General features: G+C 43.9%; 1 protein-coding gene across 1 annotated transcript in view; it reads right to left on the bottom strand.

Moving 5' to 3' along the window:
- crb1 (crumbs cell polarity complex component 1) overlaps positions 1-23,058 on the bottom strand; it is a 95,904-nt gene that overhangs the window by 44,966 nt on the left and 27,880 nt on the right. Inside the window, exons 5-7 of the mRNA XM_078219044.1 lie at positions 20,271-20,466; positions 15,942-16,081; positions 12,751-12,933 (exon numbers count right to left, since the gene is read on the bottom strand). Of these exons, the coding sequence (XP_078075170.1) occupies positions 12,751-12,933; positions 15,942-16,081; positions 20,271-20,466 (519 nt within the window). The remainder of the gene's footprint in view (positions 1-12,750; positions 12,934-15,941; positions 16,082-20,270; positions 20,467-23,058) is intronic.

Here is a 23,058-nt window from a genome sequence, read left to right as displayed (position 1 = left end):
AAAAATTCCACGCAGCATTCCTTCAATCACACATAGAAGGTTGCATATCCCAGAGATATCTTGTTTACCACACCCTGGAAATGTATCATATCTTTGACCTTATCTACATGGAGCTCAATTTTATCTCTGTGCAAGTAGATGGGTTTCGAAAGAGTTAAAATCTCCCATGGTGTTGTTATCTTCAAATGCGACTACGTCGCAGATTATAGTGCTCTCGTTGAAATGATTATCCCTTAAGTCTGTGGAAAAGCAGCTGAGGATATGTACGCGAGGCAGCTTATTTAAAATTTGTTTCAATATTCTCTGTGATGTTCTATGAAATAGAAATAGTTTTAATAAACACGATTGAATAACTGACATTTTGCTGGGGAAATCTGCACGTAGGAAGTGACACGTTTGATAGGTTCCAAAGTAAAGGGACAGCTGTCCAGTGGATAATGGAGATTATTGGTTGCAGTGCCTAAAACACAAATATCTTGGTGACTCTTGATTATAAACTGAACCTAGTTGTTTGGTAAATTAATTGAAGCTAATCTCAAGCAAAATAGTTCCAGCTCAGTAAAACAGCCAAATAATTCACATCAACAAACTGCAAAGTTTCTAGAAGCAATGAATATTTTCTGAGACTAGAAATGTACCAACCGGCTATGATTACGATTTGCGTAGATCCAAGGAATACCAACCAGAGTCAAAAGATGGTTTTCCAGAAAGTATAAATGATGTCTTATTTCTTTAGCAAGGTGCATTAAAATTTAATATCTACAGAAGTAACCTACAATAGGCATGTATAATGCAACAACTCTTAAAAGGTCATCTTTCTGTATCTGATACGGTCCCCCCCACCTCCCCCACAACTTTTAAAGTATCACCACTGGTCTCCACTCCTGTGCTTTGAACTGAATGGAATATTTTTAGCAAAATTTACCTGTGATGACAATCATAAAAATGAAGGAAACCTTAAGCACTGATGAGACCATTGCTCCCAGTGTGATTAAAATACAAAGATCTGCATCCGAACTCTTTGAAAACAAGATGCAAAAAATCTCCAGTCCTGCGTCGATTCAACACCCGTCGATCGTAGTTCATTTCTCATTGTTAACTTGCATCCTAACTGCACATACTGTTCCTTTGTCTGCCATGCCTGCTGACTCAGCTCAGCATGAAATGTTCTGAAAGCCAGATCAGCAAGGCTTAGTTTAAGAATCAGTAAATTCCTTGCTTACACAATGGTTTGTGCAGTCAGTCTCTGTGACCCATTTAGGCTGCTCTCCTCAACTACACCAGAACTAACAGCATTGGAAAATATGGAATGCAAACACTTTAAACAGTCGAATTTTGATTCAATGTTGTCTCACGTATATTTGTCAGAGAGACGAATTGCAAGCAACAGTCCCAATAAAATCTGACTCCTATAGGCTGATTTCCCTTCAGGCTCAAAGCACATGTTACTGCCAAAAGATGAGGCGTAAGAGTTTTACAAAGCATTTCAACTATAAGTACAGGCCATTCTGCCGAATAGAAGGCTCTATGCAAGGCTCCTCCAACCTATCTTCACCTAACCCCAACATGTCCTTCTACTCCTCCCTCTCCGTCTCATGTGTTTGTCTCGCTTTCTCTTGAATATTATTTGTTGTAACTCCTCTTGCCGGTTGATAGTTTCACACTTTAACCACTTCGGGTAATCGGGTTTCTTATGAGTTCCCTATTGGATTTATTGCATTTATTAGTGACTATCTTATATCTATGCCCAATGTTCTGTTGCTTGCGAGTGGAAACATTTTGTTTATATCTACGCTATCAAACCCTTTCACAGTTTTGAAAATCTCTATCAAGTCACCCCTTCAATCTTCTCTCTTCTAGTGAAAAGAACCTCAGCGTGTTCGATCTTTGCTGATAGACATCATCCTTTTTTACACCTTTTCAATTCCTCGAATTTGGCAGTAATAGAATGTATATTTTTTAGAAATAAATAAATTGTGATCAGCTTGTCTTTGACCCATATGTTGTGTGTGTGGTCGCAACTTTACAATCGACCAACCTGACATTTTTACAGGCACAAACCTGAAAGCTCATACAATATTAACATAAACATCGTGAACCATTATTCACATTTTGAGTGTTTCATTTCTTCTGGTCATACACTGCTTAATGTGTTTGCACACACAAAATTACTTGGTGCACAACTTGAGTTCGGCCACTACCCTATCTGAAGTAAATGAGTGAACAATTGCATTAAAATTGCAAACGAATGAATGTCTGCCCCAAAATAAACTTCCAATCATGTATTTGTGGCATTACTAAACCACCTATTTCCACCTCTGTAATATTACCCAACTCCCCACCCCACTTCCCCCAATTCAACAGATCTGCTGGCACCCTCATCCATCCTTAGTTACTCTAGAGTTGTCTATTCCTACTTGACCTCCTGCTTTCTACCCTCTGTGAGTTTGAGGGAGTCGAAAGTACAGCTACTGGTTCCCTAAATCATATTAAGTCCTGTTCATCCATTACTCTTATGCTTGGTGACCTGCTTTGGCTCCTGGTTAAGCAATGCCTCAATTGTAAAACTGTCACCATTGTTTTCAAATCCCTCCATGGCCTCATGTCTCCCTAGCTCTTTAAACCCTCCAGTTCCACAGCCCTCCAAGATATCTGTGTCCTCCATTCCATCTGGAGCATCCCCAATTTTAATTGCCCTGCCACTGACAGCCTTATCTTCAGCTGACAAGACCGTAAGCTCTGGAATTACATCTAAACCATTCAGCCTCTCTACTTTCCTTTGCTTTCCTTTTATTTGCTCCTTAAGGTGATCCTTAAAGGGTGATCCTTTGGCCAAGTTTTAGGTCAACCGTTGTAATATCTCCATATGTGCGGCTGTGTCTAGTTTGGTTTGATTAACCTCATTTGTGTAGCCCCTTGGGAGATCTATACCTCTTTTAACATAGTGAGAAATAGCAGTTGTTGTTGCTCTGCATTGCATAACATCTTTGCAAATATCAGAAGCAGCTTGAAAAGTGTTATTAAGACCATAAGGAAAAAAATGTATTTTTGTTTAAAAAATTAACGTGGAAATAGTGCGAGATGCAGGTTTGATCCACAGTGCGGCTGAATTGCTGGTCTCAGGTCAGTTGTTGATTTGGGGGGTATAAAGTAAAGAGAATCTGGCCTCCAGAGAGAGGAGGCAAAGACAGAAAATGATTTCTTGGTTGTTCTTGTTTACCTTATTGGATCTGACTCAAAATTGCATTGCCAGAGGCTTACCCCCAGGCTATAGGTTATAATCTATGTTGGGTGCAGATGCCCATTGCTTCAGGTTGGTAGGACACTGAAGCAAAACAAAAGGACAAAAGTTGAAAGATTATTCTGCTTTAAAAGATTTGAGTTGCAGATTTTGAGTATTTCATTTTTAACTAAAGACTTTTGACAAACAAAAGGTATTGGTGCCATTTTTCTCTACAATTTTCTTTCCATCAGACGTAAAATGCTTTGAACTCAGTATTTAATTTAGCTATAAATCTGATAAACTCACTTCTATGACTTTGGCCATGCTGTTCTTCAAACATTGTTACACATATTACTGTTAGATGTCAGCTGCGGTCCAGTGGCCAGCACCCTTACCTCTGAAAAGAAGATGTGGGTTCAGGTTCCACTCTAGAGACCCGAGCAATTACCTAGCCTCACACCTCAGTGTAGTAGTAAGGGTGTTGTCATTTGGATGAAATGTTAAATCTAGGTTGCCTTATGTCCTAGCTAATACTTTTCTCTCAACAGGTATTTCTAAAAGAGATTATCTGGTCATTATCACGTTGCCGTTTGTTGGACCTTTCTGTGTGTGCAGACTGGCTGCCAGCGACTACGGGCAGAATTTTCCAGTCCTTCCTGCTGGTGGGATTTTCGGTCCACGACGGGTTTCCCGGCGATGGGACAGGCAAGCCACGATAAACTGCGTAGACGTCAGCAGGACTGGAAAATCCCACTGGTGGCCAATGGAAAACACACCACAGGGGGAAGGGCAGGAATGACCCCGATTTTCTGTGTCTCCCCCCCCCCCACCTCCCCCACAGGAGGAATCGTTGTGGATAGGAAGGAAAATTTGACGGACCAGCCAAGGATCTGCTGACTGTAGGTGGGAATTTCCAGACTGGTAAATCCCGCCTTATATCTTTTCAAGTCAAATAATATTTCATATATAGATGGAAACATGCCCTTTAATACAAAAATGCTGCTTATTCATCAGATTGAATGTGCAGAATGCATTGGCATTGCTGCTTTGAAAGAATTAGAACTATATTTTGTGACTGGAGAAATTAATTGCTGACAATTTTACACACTTGAATTTTAGAGATCCATTTATTATTGACTGAAAATATTTATTCCTCTTTGTGATAAACTATATATGTGTAATAATATCTGCATGAAACGTATAAGCCAGTTAGACCACCTCAATTTCCAACTTTGGCCTCAAATATTGGGAAATTATTGAGATGAGCATTAGCAGAGGCCGCTCAGAAACTTAAATAAAAAATATCTAGGCAGCTCATTGCATTGTCAGTGCTCCGATTTGCCTCAAGCTCTTATCATGAAACTAAGATTAGATGGTTCCCTGTCTTTCCTTTCGGCTTCTTTCCTGTGTGCAAAGCTCATCAGAAAATTCAGCTTACTCATTACTTGCCCTTTCAAAAGTGTCAAGATGTTTGAATCCAATCCTGTGACTTTTCTACACAAACAGAAAACAGACCTGAATTAAACAATTTATATTTGGTACCATTCCACTCAGTTCAAAACCCATCACAGTGCTCTGCTCCTGTAACCAAGTCTTTGAAAATTTCAGTTTCTTCCAGAAGTAACTTACCACAAAACCACGAGATAATTATGCATGAATAAGGCCATTCAGCCCCTTTAGTTCATTCACCCAGAATATGACACCAGAGTTTTCACCTTTTGCTCTTCGTTAATTATTTGACCTGGAGGTCTGTCCCATTTTGCTCATCACTCTTTTCAATCCTTTTGACATCAGACCTAAACATGCCTTTCACTAATTTGAATCAACCAGATTATGTTTGTCTTGCAATGCAGGTTAGCATACTTTCCTGGATTTCCCTTTTCCGTACTATTATGACCTTGCATACCTTTATAAGGTGCAGAAGGGGCACATCGGATTGGTCACAACAAAACCGGTTGTCCGTTAGGCTGTGTACCTCATGCATTCTAATACGTTCTGACTGTCTAGAGCTTTCCGGCAACGACTCATGTCAAGCTCTGCAGATGTACACAGTAATGTGCTGGTGATCTCTTCATAATCTAACAAAAAGTAGGCACCTCTCTTCAGCTCCCTCTGCCATTTACAGACAGAACTGCAATACATTGCCAGGCCTGATAAGGCCACCAAGCTGGGAGTTCCTTCACTTCAGTGTTTATGATCACCTTTGTGACATAACGATTATCATTCTGTATTACTGACTTGGATATAGTTATAAAGCTTATAGAATTATACCAAGGCTGAACATGTATATGAGGTGAGGTTGCCTAGACTCAGTTTGCATTACCTTGAGTATAAAGGTTGATGACATTAGGTGGGATTTTCCCTGAAGCCCCACGGCGTGTTTCGTGGCGGCGGAGGCAGCCCGCCATTGGTGGGATCTTCTGGTACTGTTTCTGTCCTGTGGCAGGGTTCGCCGTTGACGGAAACAGAAGATCGTGCCGGTGGGAACAGCCAGAAAATTCCGGCTATTGAAAGTGTACAGGGAAAAGACAGGGCATTGGCACTAAGCTATGATGCTTGTTTGGAGAGTGATTGCAGACATGATGGGCTAAATGGCCTCCTTATGTGCCATAACAATTCTGTGATTCTGTAATTGAAGTTTTTCTGATGATTCAATGGACGTAGAGGGTAAATGGAGAGAAACTGCTGCATCTGGTGAGGGAATTCAGAAAAAATGTACATAACACTAAAATTCAAGTTCGACCTTTCGGGGGTAAAGACAGGAAGCATCACTTCTCACAAAGGATAGGGAAATCTGGAACTCTCTTCCCCAAGAACGCTGAGAATTTCAAAAACTGAGATTCAAAGATTTTTGTGGGCAGGTGAATTAAGGGTTAAGACATCAAGGTGGTTCACAGAATCACAGATCACTACAGTGCAGAAGAGGCCCTTCGGCCCATCGAGTCTGCACCGATGCATGAAAGACCCTAACCTGCCCACCTAATCCCACTTGCCAGCACTTGGCCCATAGCTTTGAATGTTATGGCGCGCCAAGTACTCAACCAGGTACTTTTTAAAGGATGTGAGACATCCCGCCTCCACCGCCCTCCCAGGCAGTGCATTCCAGACTGTCACCACCCTCTGAGTAAAAATCACCCTCTGGTTGTTGAGAGTTAAGTTACAAACGTGTCACAATTTATCATTTTAAGAGGCTGAATGGCCTACGCCGGTTCCTTTGTTTTTCAAGTCAAAAAGTTAATGAGCATTTGCGGGAACAAAAAGAACGCACTTTGGGCCAAATTCATCAGCTTCCCAGCCACGTGTTTCCCACTGGCAGGAGGTGGTGCATTGTTTGCTAACTGCAGGATTCTCTGGTTCTGCCCCTGTGAGTGGGAATTTCCACTGATGTCACCCCGCGCTGGCAGGAAACCTGTGGATGGGGGTGCGCTGCCAGCGGGACCGGAGAATATAAATGTAAGCGGTATTAAGACCATAAGAAACAGGAGTAGCCCATTTGGCCCCTCGAGCCTGCTCCGCTATTCAATAGGTTCACAGCTGATCCAACAATCCTCACGTCCACTTTCCTGCCCTTTCCCCATAACCCTTGTTTCCCTTACTGATTAAAAAAAAATCTATCTATCTCCGCCTTAAATATGCACAAAGACTCTACCCACACAGCTCTCTGTGGCAAGGAGTTCCAAAGACTCTCAATCCTCTGAGAGAAGAAATTCTTCCTCATCTCAGTCTTAAATTGGTGCCCCTTTATTCTGAGACTATGCCGTCTGGTCCTAGACTCTCTCATTACGGCAAGAAAAATGGGGTGAACCGCGCCAGTCTCTCAGGCACGTTCTGCATCACTACCTTCCGACACTTTTTTGGAGAGTTGAGACTTATGTGCTGGTGCGGAGGTGTCGGGGCCTAAGCATGCCAGTGAGCAGGCCGCAGAGAGCTCGGGCACCATTTCGCAACAGCATCTGATCACTCAGTGCACTGAGAGATCCCCTCCCTACCCCCACAGACATCTGAACCCCTCCTCTCATTGGCGGCATGCGTCCCCCACTCCCCCCACCCCGACAAGTGTTGCCCGCATCAGGGCATCAAGACCCCCCCGATGGGTGCCCCTGCCATTCCCCCTCATCGTAACCCCCGGCATCCCCCCCTCCCATCAAGACTCCCTCCACGATCCACCCCTGCGTGACCACCACCACCCCCCCCCCCCTCCCCCCGGTCAGGCCCACACCAAGGCCCCAAACCCTGGCACTACTGCTGGCACACTGGCAGTGTCCACCTGGTGCCACTGGGATGCCTGGTGGCTATGCCAGGGTCTCCGGTGGGCACTGCGAGGTGGGCACTGTCTGATGGGCATTGTCTAGCCATGTCCCTGACAACACGGGGGTATCAATGGAGTCCAAGCGCTCCAGTGTGACCACTGTGCCTGCTCTGGGCTAGTGGAGACCTGTAGTGATTCTCGCCGTTATGGTGCCGTGCCCAAAGGCTGGAAGATTCCATGAGCTGGGTTTTGAACGGGCTTTGCACATTTAAATGCCACTTTAAATAAGCTAATCGGATTTCTGGGCACGAAGCGGTTTGCACCATTGGAGAGGGGCTGGAAGCATAGCAAACCATTTGGTGCCGGGCGGCAATCAGATTTTTAGCATCGCACATTACTTTTCCTGACTCGCCGCACTGTTTGCCGGGTGCAGCGAGGTGGTAAAATCGTGCCCTCTACGTATCAATGAGATCACCTCTCATTCTTCTAACTTCTAGAGTAGAGTCCTAGCCTGTTCAACCTTTCTTCCTAACGCAATCCCTCCATACCGGGAATCATCGTGGTGAATCTTCTCTGAACTGCTTCCAATGAATTAATATCTTTCCTTAAATAAGGGGACTAAAACTGCTCACAGTACTCCAGATGTGGTCTCACCAGTACTTTGTACATCCCAACTATTATAGTCCAACCATGTTGAAATAAGGACTAACAATCCATTAGCCTTCCTGATTCATCTTGACAAATACTTGAATAGGATGGGAATAGAGGGATATGCTCCCCTGCATGGTAGGGGTTTTAGTTCAGACAGGCAGCCTGGTCGGTGCAGGCTTGGAGGGCCGAAGTGTCTGTTCCTGTGCTGTAATTTCCTTTGTTCTGATTACCTGCTGCACCTGTGTGCTAGCTTCCTGTGTTCATGAACAGGTACCCCCAGGTTCCTTTGTGTTGCAGCTTTCTGCAGTTTTTCTCCATTTTAAATAATACTCTGTTCTTTTGTCCTCCCTTCCAAAGTGAAGAACTTCACATTTACCCACATCATACTCCATTTGCTAACTTTTTGTCCACTTACCCAACCTATCAATATCTTTTTGTAAACTGTTTGTATCCCACCCGCAACTTCCCTTTGGGGTGATACAGCGGGGATGCTTGCTAAATGTATGCTAATTAAATTCCCGATCTTTCATGGCGGGAACGCCATTATGCCATTGGTGGTGGGGGTGGGGGGGACAATCTCGATGGGCAATCCTGCCGGCGTAAAAGCTGTTTTGGAACTTCCAATGAATTCTTCACTCTATCCGCCATTCACACCTGCCGAAAATGGGGGTGTAAAATTCCCCCCCCGCTTAGTATTTCAGTAATAATAGACTGGATTCGATGTCAAGGGTGGACTCCCTACACACCAGCATGACTGCTTCCAGTTTTCCACCTGCGCTACTCTAATTTCATCCGAAAAACCGAATGATTATGAGGCGAGACCTCCATGGCTCCACTGGTGGAACCTTTGCCTCATAGGCTTGCCAGCCACTTGCCAACTGATAGCTCTGCAGGACTAACAGAGCCACCAGAGCCGGTAGTGTGGGAGGCCCAGAAGGAAGAGTTACCTTACATGCCTTGCAATCCCAGGTTAAACCCAGGATCTAGCCAGAACCAGGTTGGCGGGCCCTGGTGAGTGGAGTGGAGGGCAGGGAGATATGTTGGACAGGGCGGCAAAGGGGGTGGATATGGGGACAATAAACTCTGGTCAAGGCCTCTGAGTGCCACCCTGTCCAACATATCTCCCTGCCCTCCACTCACCAGGGCCCGCCAACCTGGTTCTGGCTAGATCCTGGGCTTAACCTGGGGTTGCTAGGCATGCAAGGTAACTCTTCTTCCTGGGCCTCCTGGACCACTGGCATAGACACTGGTGGCCTGGTCAAGGCCTCTGATTGTACTAAAGTACTGGAAAGGAAGTATCCCCTGCCTTGCCTTTCATTGGTCAGCAGCCGACAGAGACAAATCTATCGGACTGCATATTTGGGGACAGGTCTCTCCTGTTTCTTGTTAACTCTGAATGGTGAAGGAATGAAGGTATTAATTGCCTACTTAAGGGCCTGGATTGGTTCATGGGTGAGCAGCCTACCTGAGGCCTCTCCCGCTGCTCATGAAAATGGGGCAGAGGGGTGGGTTTCACTGTCAGTGGCACAGTGCCCTGTTTTACAGGTCCATGTAGCCACATCCTTTCCTGCCAGTGGGTGGCCCACAAAATGCAGCCCAACAATTCATTATGCTCTCTGTCATGTTTTTCCATTTGAAATAGGGCACAACTTACAGTACATAAATGTTTCAATATTACACATTTTACGGAAGTTTAAATTAACAGTGCTCTCTGCCTGTGACTGCCTCCAGTGGTCATTCTAAAATGATGGCATCTGTATTTGATTAACATTTAACTTTTGACCTTTAAGGGTTATTTGACAAGGGAAGCATATTACCTTTTAAACAACTTAATCTATCATTTGTTCATAACTGACCATGAACCTCCATAATATAATTAGCAATAATAATGCCCAATTATATTTCACACACACAAATTATTCCAGTCTTCAAGCGTTGCTTTGTGTTACTGGGCCATTTCAGGGGCAGATGGCTTGGATTTTGCGGTTATAATGATGGCAAAACAACCGCCCCCACCGCACCCCCCTGCCCGGTGAAATTGGCAGCAGCTTCTGCTGTCCACACATGGGCATTACAATGTGGAAATCCGAAAGCTAATGTTACTGATTCCCAGCACCTCCACGGGGAGCATTATCGAATTCCTTGCAAATTGCAGTCTTTGGAAGCCACTGAACTGCCATCGACTTCCCGTTATTATGTTGTAATACCACTGTTAAAAACCTCCAAAAAAAAATTAGCCTCGTTAACTAAACATAACTGGGTTTCTAACTAGGTTATGATTATATCTAAGCAACCTCTCTGGCCTGGGAAAACAATCTCATATTGGAGGAATGTTTATTTATATATCATAGATGTCTCATTTTTTATGAATATTCAGCTTCTAATGTCTATGTCCTAATCCTTTGTATCACCCTCTGTAAAATTCGTAAGTGAAAGATTATCAATGCATTAAACTTCCTGGTTTGCTGTCCGTGTGAATTCTTCGATGTGATTGGCTGCTTATCTGGCTCGATGACATCACTGCTGGGTGCCCTGAGATGCCCTTGGCTTGGTGTCAGATTGAAGCTGACACTGGAAAAGGGCAAATCCACACAGAGCTCACTGGAATATCTAGCTTTTTTTACATCAATGGAAAACACCAGTGACTTGCGGCAGAATCCAAACCGCAGATCAACCACTTAATAATTCCTGTCATGTATACTCCATCATCAAATAAATCGGATGATCTGTTGCAACTGTCCTGCATGTATATCATATTACATCAAAGTTAATATTTCTTCAGCACTTGCTAATAATAACTTTTATTTATTAGTATCACAAGTAGGCTTACATTAACACTGCAATGAAGTCACTGTGAAAACCCCCTAGTTGTCACGCTTTGGCACCTATTCAGGTACATTGAGGGAGAATTTTGCATGGCCAATGCACCTAACCAGCACATTTTTGGACTGTGGCAGGAAACTGGAGCACCCGGAGGAAACCCACGCAGACACGGATAGAAAGTGCAGAGTCCGCACAGACAGTGACCCAAGCCGGGAATTGAACTCGGGTCCCTGGCACTGTGAGGCAGCAGTGCTAACCACTGTGCCACCGTGCTGGCAGACAGGACATCTTTCACAGCTTCGATTGTTATTTGCAGCAGCTTGCGTTCACCAGCTTGTTCTCTGTCGATTACCCTTCAGTAATTATCTGGTGTAAGTGTGAACTCAAGGGCACATCAATAGCCCAAATGCATTCTCTTTCGAACATCCACCTGTAGATATCTTCGAGAAAAGTTCAAAGTCAGCAAACCTGAATCAATTAATTGATCCAAATGCCTTTGATATTTATTTATATTAACAAAGGCTGAAGCCGATCAGTTAGTAATATCTGTTAAGACTGATTTGAATACATCTTATCAGCATTTTAGGTGTTTCAATCAGTCAGGTCATCGCGGGTGTAAATGATGGTTAAATCTTACTGTGCAAGTTAAAAAGGTTTTGAACGGTTTTCTCTTGGATCAATTTGTTACTCCTCAGCCTGTGTTGAGGATTTTTTTAATCAATCTGGGATAAGTAACTTGCACCTATATCATGCACTGCAGACAGCTTCTCTGAAAGATCATCAGAGACAAGGCAAGCTTCTTGATAGATTTTTCCCTGAAGAAAATGTTTTTGGCTGTTTTAGTGAGATAAATGGGATTCTGTTTCCTCACAATATTGACACATCCTAAACAAAAAAGGCTTTATTCTATTATAGCGTCGATTTAATTTATTACACTGATTTAAAGCCACTGAACCAGTACAATGCACATGGACACAGTGGCCGGGATTGTACCAGCCCGCCCACCATGGGAATCGGAGCGGGTGAGGGGTAGACAATGGGAAGGTCCGTTGGCCTCAGACGAGATTTACAATCTCGGGGCGAGTGTGACTGTAAAATCCCACCCAATGAGTCTCTGATAGTTAGCAATCTGACGGTGCACTTCACCAGACAGTTCCTGCAAGCACAAGGATACCAATTTTATCTTTAACGGCATCCAGTTTCTACTTAGGTAAATAATTCTATGCAAATATTTTCTGTAAATGTAATGTGACTGCTGATATAACAATTGAATGCTAGTTATCATAAGGCAAATGAATTACTGTACTTGCATGTAAGATAGGACAACATGGTTAGTCTCCCTTTGGCTGCAGGTCTTGAGTTTGCCTTTGGGCCGTCTATTGAATTTGATTTGAGTTATTATTGTCACATGTATTAGTATACAGTGAAAAGTATTATTTCTTGTGCGCTATACAGACAAAGCATAGCGTCTTTTGAGAAAGAAAGGAGAGGGTGCTACAGTCATAGTTAAGGAGTAGACAAGGATCAACTTAATGCGAGTTAGGTCCGTTCAAAGGGATTGTTGTCACATTTGCACCTGCCTTTGGCTGTAAATGTCACTGCAACACTGTAAGAGCTGTGTGTGTGTCCATTCTTCCTTTCATCCAAGATAGATTATGGCAGCAGCGCTTTGTAAAGTGATGAACAGCAATGCATTGTGCAATTAATATGTTAATAAATAACCCTGTTCATTGTAAAAATCAATCGGAGAGAATTCTTCGTCAGAGAATAACATTAAAAGTATCATTTTGCAATGTAAGCTTACCTGTAAATCCGTGCTGACATTTACAAATGTAGCCAGCAGCATGCTCGTAGCTGAACACTGCAGGCAGTTCTGATGTGTTTCCATACACATTCGTCCAGGAGAGTTCAACACACTCTCCTCCGTGTAGACAAGGATTACTGGAGCATTCGTGGATATCGATTTCACACTGTGTCCCCATGAAACCTGCATAAATCGCAAAATTCACATCTATAATAATATTCCCACTGATAGACCGATCAGCAATACGGGATCAGGGAATAGTTCCCATCTCGGAAAACGTAACACAGTCTCGGGGAGGAGCCGAACAGCTTAACTGAATCCTAACTTCTGTCAAACTCGGGACCATTAATTACAGAAATAAGAAAAAAAATGAGACGGAGAAAGAAATGTTGCTGCTGCTCTTGCCTTTAAAGTTTTCCATTTTGATTCTCTTCTTCCACCCCTTACTTTGCTTTTTCTTGTATGCCCTGTTTTTCTTTCATTCATATTGCCCTCACCTCCTTTCTGCAACCTTGCTTTCTTCTGGTTGCCTCCGCCTCTTTTCTCGTGTCTACATTTTCCTTCTCACCTTTGCACCCTGCTGAAAAAACATTAACATTGCCCCCACCACACCCCACCATCCCCCCCTCCACCCCACCATCCCCCCCTCCACCCCCACCACACCCCACCATCCCCCCCTCCACCCCACCACACCCCACCATCCCCCCCTCCACCCCACCACACCCCACCATCCCCCCCTCCACCCCACCACACCCCACCATCCCCCCTTCCACCCCACCACACCCCACCATCCCCCCCTCCACCCCACCACACCCCACCATCCCCCCCTCCACCCCACCACACCCCACCATCCCCCCCTCCACCCCACCACACCCCACCATCCCCCCCTCCACCCCCACCACACCCCACCATCCCCCCCTCCACCCCACCACACCCCACCATCCCCCCCTCCACCCCACCATCCCCCCCTCCACCCCACCACACCCCACCATCCCCCCCTCCACCCCCACCACACCCCACCATCCCCCCCTCCACCCCACCACACCCCACCAACCCCCATTCCAGAAGCTCCTCATCAGAGAGTTTGTTCTGCTGCATGCCATACTGGTGCATCAACCGACCATGCCCAGGATTATGTTCTGCTGTCACTGGTAGTTTTGGTCCACAGTAATTTAGTTTTCATATCTCAAGGGCAGCACAGTGGTACAGTGGTTAGCACTGCTGCCCCACCGCCAGGGACCCGGGTTCGATTCCGGCTTTGGGTGACTGTCAGTGTGGAGTTTGCACGTTCTCCTCCGGGTGCTCCGGTTTCCACCCACAGTCTAAAGATGTGTAAATTAGTTGGATTAGCTATGCTAAATGTGCGGGGTTACGGGGATGGACTGGAGCGGAGGGCCTGGACGGGATGCTGTTTTGGAGGATCAGTGCAGACTTGATAGGTTGGATGGCCTCTTTCTGCACTGTAGGGATGCTATGGTTCTATGATTCTAACTTGGAAAAGCATCCTTTGAAGAGATTAGTTTTAAAAATGGGTGCAGCATCACGTTTGCTGTGGTTTGTATCTCACCTGACAGTGTGATGGTTATACAAGCTGGGAAGTGAAAGAAAAATTCAGATCCTAAAGCATAATTCTATCAAATGCTGCTTTGAGAGTGCCCAGTCTCACCTGTCCTTTGACAGTATCTGAACATAGAGAAGAATGCCAAGTCCACTCACTGAAACATACATTGGGACAAATACATTAGTTGATGTATAAGGAGCACAAACATCTGGAGATATGCCACAGCTTATGATATCACTCACCCACTGTAGCTATGTAACTCTAATAGTGGTGGACAGTTTATCCAGCATTTCTGTTTTTAATTTCAGATTTCCAACACTTGCAGTATTTTGCTTTTATTGAACTGCACATATCATGTTTGTTGCACTGATATCCATTCCAACAACAAGGTGCATCTAAATTACCTCATTCCAGCCAAGTGCCACTGAAAGCACTTGTGTCACCCTGACCTCCATTCAGCACATAACCTGGTATTGTGAGGCTTCTCACTGTACTCCATTCAGCAGCCAGTCCAGCCAGGGATCAAACTGTCCTAGTCTGTGTGACTTAGCTATTCACTGGCTAAACCACTGAGAGCAGTAATGTAGGTGTGGTCACTCTGCATAGGTCAGGTACACTAGACTTGTCAATTCCCACTGATATACAAATGGATACATGGAGCTTCCCATGTGTTTGCACGTGGGCAGTCGTGCGTGATTTGAACGACTTGGTCTGCAGCACGAGGGAACTTTTAAAGCTTTTTAAGTTTAAAGTTTATTTATTAGTATCACAAGTAGGCTTACATTAATACTGCAATGAAGTTACTGTGAAAATCCCCTAGTCGTCACACTCCGGCGTCTTTTCGGGTTCACTGAGGGAGAATTTAGCATAGCCAATGCACCTAACCAGACCTAACCTTTCTAGAACTTTTACACTATTTGTAAATCTGTTCAAAGATTGCAAAAATATCATATTCTTCTTTTGGTTTCTCCCATTTAGTGGACAGATTCACCCTTCTCCATCTCTCCCTGTCAGTCACACATTCCTCTTCCAATCATGCTGCATTTTAACTCTCTCAGCTCCACATCCTTCACTCTGGTTTTAGGTTTTCCTCTCCTTCCTGGCAGACCTATGTTCATTATCCCACCTAAACATATTTCCTCCCTTTCTCTCCCTGGAACAGATGACTGTGCCATAGCATGCAAAAATATAAGGCTATAATTTCCACAAATCAGCTTATTTTGTATGCACACAAATTTATAATATATATGCAACAAGTGTTTCTGTTTTTTATTTTTTAGTGTCACAAGAAGGCTTATATTAACACTGCAATGAAGTTACTGTGAAAACCCCCTAGTTGCCACACTCTGGCACCTATTTGAGGGAGAATTTAGCATGGCCAATGCACCTAACCAGTATGTCTTTCAGACTATGGGAGGAAAGTGGACCACCCGGGAGAAATCCATGCAGACATGGGGAGAACATGCAGACTCCGCACAAATAGTGACCCAAGCCAGGAATCGAACCCAGGTCCCTGGTGCTGTGAGGCAGCAGTGCTAACAACTGTGCCACTGTGCTGCCTGTTGTGAATAAAATGATGCTGAATATTTTAAATCACAACATCAGAAGTTTCATATATAAAAATACAAACCTGGCCAACAGTGGCAGGTGTAATTTCCAATATTGTCCAGGCAGGTGGCGCCATTGAGGCAGGGATGTGAAAGGCAAGCTGGGATGTAGATGTCACAGTGTCGACCCGTGAATCGGATGTTCGCACAATCACAGCTATATCTGCAATAAGGACATAAAAACTGGTTTGTTCAGGTATTGAAAAGAATCAGTGCCCACTGGAGACAGAGTGTAAAGTGACCAGGCCAAAAGTGTTATTCGCAGAATTGAGAGGTATTATTTTTATCTTTATTTGGTTCAATAAATGCACAACCAAGGCTGTGACATCTTCAATCTTTTCTCATTCATTCTTCGATCATTCTTCTCAGTTTTGATTTAAAATTGAATTCCATAACCAGATTGTGACACTTTTCTACTGCTCACACAACAGAATTACTTGTGGAATTAGACATGCTTTGCAATACGCAGCTTGACTCTGCATCTAGAGGAATTAAAGTTAGATATAAAAATGTACAGATGTAGGTAAGTCCATTTCCCATCTCACTCAGAGAATCCCTACAGTGCAGAAGAAGGCCATTCGGCCCATCGAGCCTGCACCGACAATGAACCCACCCGGGCCCTATCTCTGTAACACCATATTTACCCTGCTAACCCCCTGACACTAATGGACAAATTATCACGGCCAATCCACCTAACCCGCACATCTTTGGACTGTGGGAGGAAGCCGGAGCACCCGGAGGAAACCCACGCAGACACGGGGAGAATGCGCAAACTCCACACAGACAGTGACCCGAGATCGGGAATTGAACCCGGGTCCCTGGCGCTGTGAGGCAGCAGTGCTAACCACTGTGCCATTGTGCCGCATAGCTAATCTGAGACAAGATGAGTAATTTTTAAAAAAAACAAGTTTGTAATTAATGATAAACTGATGGAAGACAAGGTAACTAAAATGATCATTTACTGACTTATTATTTATTCTTTGCCCTCTGCTCAAGAACAGTCATCCCTTTCATGCTGTTTTCTCTTTCAGAAGCTTATCGTGTCAGACAGACACCTTTTGAAAGGGGACAAATAAACAGCAACCCAGAGGACCGCTGTCATCACGGAGAAGGTGTTTGCCGCCCTCATTTAGTCTGATCTCACATCCATGATGCTACGTTATAAATCAAATGGAGACATTGCTGGGCCAGTTGCAGTTGGTGTTGTGAGCATTCTGATGAATGGCTTTCACTTGTCTCCAACATAAAAAGTAATTTGCCAAATATTGCCTCTTTACCACTAAAGGCGCAAGTTAAATCTTACAGGTTTGATGCTTTGAATTCTTGCTTGCAACTGTTTGTCTATAAATTTTCTCAAATAATCGTCAAAAAACCATGATCTTTTGGGTACAACTTTTGTGTGTCAGAATTATAGTCTCTTCCGATACTTCAAAATCCATAACATACTTATTTTAGGAAAAACTATATTCCAAACATCCACATTTTTGACTACAGAACATTTTATTTTCTTAAATTCAACAATTTCAAAATGCAAGATGGCCACAATGGTTCCGAAATATTGGCTTTGTTTGTTCATTTTGACTGGTACTCTGTGATTAATAATCATAGCCCAGATTCTGCAGTAAAAACTGGGCAGTAAAAAAGCTTTTGCAGTAAAAAAGGTCTAATACAGATAGGAAATATGCAGTAAATGCAGAACCCTTAAGAACATTGATAGGCAAAGGGATCTGGGTGTATAGGTACACAGGTCACTGAAAGTAGCAATGCAGGTGGAAAAGGTAGTCAAGAAGGCATACGGCATGCTTGCCTTCATCGGCCTGGGTACTGAGTTTAAAAGTTGGCGAGTCATGTTGCAGCTTTATAGAACCTTAGTTAGGCCGCTTTTGGAATATAGTGTTCAATTCTGGTCGCCATACTACCAGACGGATGTGGAGACTTTGGAGAGGGTACAGAAAAGATTTACCAGGATGTTGCCTAGTATGGAGGGCATTAGCTATGAGGAGAGGTTGGAGAAACTTGGTTTGTTCTCACTGGAACGACGGAGGTTGAGGGGAGACCTGATAAAATCTACAAGATTATGAGAGGCATGGACAGAGTGGATAGTCAGAAGCTTTTTCCCAGGGTGGAAGAGTCAGTTACTAGGGGGCATAGGTTTAAGGTGCGAGGGGCAAGGTTTAAAAGAGATGTACGATGCAGAATCTTTACACAGAGATTAGTGGGTGTCTGGAACTCGTTGCCGGGGGAGGTTGTGGAAGTGGATACGGTAGTGACTTTTAAGGGGCGTCTTGACAAGTACATGAATAGGATGGGAATAGAGGGATATAGTCCCCGGAAGGGTAGGGGGTTTTAGTTAAGTCGGGCAGCATGGTTGGTGCAGGCTTGGAGGGCCGAAGGGCCTGTTCCTGTGCTGTAATTTTCTTTGTTCTAAAACCAACAGTGAGGGTATCAGCAAAGTTAGCAAATTGGCCCCATCATTGAGATGAATTGTAAATAGTTGAGGCCTCATCACTGGTCCCTCTGGCACTTTGATGACACAATGATAGGTAGGAAAGTAAGTTGTGAAGTGGACATAAGCAGTCTGAAAAGAGTCTGACAGGTTATGTGAGTGGGCAAAAAGTTGGCAGATGGGGAGTCTGATGTGGAAAAATGTGAATTTCTTCACTTTGGCAGGAAGAATAGAAAGGCAGCATATTGTTTAAATGGAGAGAGACTGCCCTGAAGTGCAGAGGGATCTGGATGTTCTGGTACATTAATTAGGAAAAGTTAGTGCATGGGTACAGCAAGTGAAATGGAAGGCAAATTTAATGTTGTTGTTTATTGTACGGGGAATGGAATATAAAAATAGGAATATTTTGCGACAGTTGTACGAGGCATTGATGAGACCACATTTGGAGTACTGTGTACAGTTTTGATCTTATTTAAGGAAGGTTATAAATGTGTTAGAAACAGTCAGAGGTGGTTAACGTGATTGATAACTGATCTGATTTATTGTTGTCACATGTATTAGTATACAGTATAAAGTACTGTACTGTTTCTTGCGCGCTTTCCAGACAAAGCATACAGTTCATAGAGAAGGAAAGGAGAGAGTGCAGAACGTAGTGTTGCAGTCATAGCTAGGGAAAACTTAGTGCAAGGTAGGTCCATTCAAAAGCCTGATGGCAGCAGGGAAGAGGCTGTTCTTGAGTCGGTGGTACATGGTATCAGACTTTTGTATCTTTTTCCCGACGGAAGAAGGTGGAAGAAAGTATGTCCGGGGTGCGCGGGGTCCTTGACTATGCTCACTGCTTTTCCAAGGCAGCAGGAAGTATAGACCGAGTCAATGGATGGGAGGCTGGTTTGTGTGATGGACTAGGCTTCATTCACAACCCTTGCGGTCTTAGGCAGAGCAGGAGCCAATTGGGATGGGACCTGGTCTTATGTGGAATGGTTGAATTGGTTGGGCCTGTATCTATTGGGGTTTAGAAGATTGAGGGGTGATATTACTGAAATGTATAAGAAGGGCATGACAGGGAATGCTGAAAGGTTGTTTCCCCTTGTGGGAGAAACTGAAACTACAGTTTAAAAATAATGGGTCTCCCATTTAAGACTGGGATGAGAAGAGTATTTTTTCTCTGAGAGTCGTGAATCTTTGGAATTCTCTTCCTCAGAGAGCAGTGGGGCCAGGACCAATGAATATTTTTAAGGCAGAGGTAGATAGATTCCTGACTAACAAGGGAGTTAAAGGCTATCGGAGTGTTTAGAATGTGGAGCTGAGGCGACAATCGGATCAGCCATGATCTTATTGAATGATGGAACAGGTTCAAGAGGCCGAATGGCCTATTTCTGCTTCTACTTCACATACCTGCATGTTCGTATCAGTGGTTACCGTTATTAAAATCATTGGCTTTTAAGCTCAGAGCTCAGTCAGTGACTATTTGAGTTGCCCTGCTCCTCTGGAAGCTGAACTATCCCAGGATTTTGCTCAGAGACTCAGCATTGAAACAAATGGATCCTGGGAATTTGGAGTACTTCTCTGATAAATACTCATTGAATTTAGCAACTTTTAATTCATTTATTTTTGTCTTATCACCTTCTCTCCAATCTTTCTTTCCCTCTTTTTATTTTGCTTTCCGCACATGACTTTACACCAGCTGGTTAAGGTGATGCACAATCGCTTGCCCTCTTCATATGGGTCCCAGATCCTCTTCAGAGGGCACCTTGGTGTTTTGCATTTCAACATCCGGCAAATCTGAGTGCAAATGCCCCTGGAAATTCTGTGGGAAAGTGTAAGTGTATTGAGCAGCCCTTGTTGGCTGCTGACTGCAAAGTCCGGGCCAACGTTTACCTAACATGTCCTTTATTATACAACTTACCCATTTGCTTTGTCTATACATTGCCCTCCATTCTGGCATGGTTGACTAGCACATTCATCAAGATTAATTTCGCAGTTGGTGCCTTTGATCCCTGGTGCACATGTACATGAGTAACTGGCAAGGTGGTCCTGGCAGGTTGCACCATTCAGGCATGGCTGAGACAAGCATTCGTTGATTTCCAATTCGCAATTAGTTCCTACAACATATAAGTCAATAAATTGATCCATTCTTACAGCATAAAGAAAAGCTCAACAATTTAAATGTCCTTTTTAAAATTTAACTTAGTTTAATACTTGCCAGTGATCAGGAAGCTACAAGATCAACAGGTCACCCTAGAGATATGGTTGACTGCCACTTGGGATTCTTAGAATCATAGAATCCCTATTGTGCAGAAGAAGGCCATTTGGTCCATCAAGCTTGCACTGCCAACAATCCCACCCAGGCCCTATCCCTGTAACCCCATGTATTTACCCTGCTAATGCCCCTAAAACCTAAGGGGCAAGTTATCATGGCAAATCCACCTAACCTACACATCTTTGGGAGGAAACTGGAGCACCTGGAGGAAACCCATGCAAACACGGGGAGAACGTGTAAACTCCACACAGACAGTCACCTGAACTGGAATTGAATCCAGGTCCCTGGCGCTGTGAGGCAGCAGTGCTAACCACTGTGCCACCATGCCGGCCACCTTTGGGTTTTTCCCCAACTGTTTGAAAAAGGAAGGAAACCTGCAGGATGATGGAGGAAGTCATGTTTCCATCAACCATGTGTGCCTCTTAAGGGTGTAAGGAGCTGTAGTATCAACTGTTTTAATTGAGTGTACAATCCATGAAATATGACACAGGAAATCAGTGGACAGAGAGATCAGTAGAGGTGCATAACGAGAGGCTGATCCAATATCACTCATTTTATGCTGCCATCCAAGGACAATGTTATTCCCTATAAACTGATACAATGCTGAAACTTGACAGGATAGAGTGTGAGATACTGGCATGACAATGTCACAGGAAAATAATAGCATTGATGATAAAATAATGTAGTCTATTCCTGAAAACTCCTTTTTGCACACAAGAAATGACTTAAGCAATGTAAATAACACTGTTTTGGACAGGGGATGAGAGATAAGTTGAAACATCCTTCTCTTCAACACATAATCAGTGAGGCTTTACGAAAGGGTAGATGTGTGCGTTTCTAAGCATTCTTTAGCTCGTGGTCAATTAAAGACAAAACTGCAGCAAACCTTTGTGGGTTTGAATAAAGAAGGTTATTTATTCCCACAAGCACCTCATAAGTCTGATCACTGCATCACTCACTCACACACTAACACCTGAGAAAGATACTGTTCAAGAGAGCAGTGCTCTTTTACAAATTGTAAATGAAAGAATAGTTCCGAGTCACAAGTCTGGCTTGATGTAGGAGAATCATCGTTGTGGATCCAGTAAAGGAAGGAGCCTTTTCCATTCTTGAGATGTACTTAGGATTATTGCAGGATTCCCTCAAATAGGTGAATCTTCAACAGACCATGAAGTCGGTTCCTCGCAGTTACTTTAGCAGGAAGTTCTGTATAGGTGGACCTTTGAGAAAAAGGAATCAGGCTGCGAGGCTTTTAAGATTTTACAGCGTCCTGTGCTTAAAAACAAAGATGACTGCGCTTTTCGTGTTCTCTGCAAACGGCCAGTTTGAATGAAAAAAGGCAGCCCAAAAACATGGCTACCTCACCATGAGGCAGAAGGTGCAAAGGTCATTAAAACCCACTGATAGGTTAGTTTCAGCCGTGTGATAATATCTGCAATTTATTTTTGTGCTTGTTTAACACTGTTTAACAATAAACGGGGAAAAAGTCAGTCATGGATTCATGGAACTAACCGTGCCAAATATATACCAGGGGCAGAATTTTACACTTCCCCCAAGGCAGGTTCTGAGGCGTGGGGGGAAGTAAAATTGAATGGATGGTATTAGACCATAAGATATAGGAGCAGAATTAGGCTATTCGGCCCATCAAATCTGCTCTGCTATTCAATCATGGCTGACAAGTTTCTCAACCCCCTTAGGGGAATATTAGGGGGGGCTTCTTCACGCAGAGAGTGGTGGGAGTGTGGAATGAGCTGCCGGATAAAGTGGTAAATGCGGGGACACTTTTAACATTTAAGAAAAACTTGGACGGGTTCATGGATGAGAGGGGTGTGGAGGGATATGGTCCAAGTTCAGGTCAGTGGGACTAGGCAAAAAATGGTTCGGCACAGACAAGAAGGGCCAAAAGGCCTGTTTCTGAGCTGTAATTTTCTATGGTTCTAACCCCATTCTCCTGCTTTTTCCCCATAACCTTTGATCTCTTTGCCAATCAAGAACCTATTTATCTCTGTCTTCAATACACTCAATGACCTGGCCTCCACAGCCCTCTGTGGCAATGAGTTCCATAGATTCACCACCCTCTGGCTGAAGAAATTTCTCCTCATCTCGGTTCTAAAGGGTCGTCCTTTTACTCTGAGGCTGTGCCCTCAGATCCTAGTCTCTCCTACTAATGGAAACATCTTCCCCACGTCCACTCTATCCAGGCCTTTCAGTGTTCTGTAAGGAATGATGAGATCCCCCCTCATTCTTCGAAACTCCACTGAGTATAGACTCGGAGCCTCATACATCAATCAGGCTTTTCATTCCCTGGATCATTCTCATGAACTTGATTCCCCCCAGAAACCTGCCCAAACCTAGATGCAATTATTTGAGCAGCAGGACCTTGACGGGAACACCCCCCCCCCCACTTCACCTATTAAAATCTTAAGTTCCCATT

Source organism: Mustelus asterias, chromosome 8, assembly GCF_964213995.1.
Source record: "Mustelus asterias chromosome 8, sMusAst1.hap1.1, whole genome shotgun sequence".
Classification (NCBI taxonomy): Eukaryota; Metazoa; Chordata; class Chondrichthyes; order Carcharhiniformes; family Triakidae; genus Mustelus; species Mustelus asterias.
This window is presented reverse-complemented; position numbering and strand designations above follow the sequence as displayed.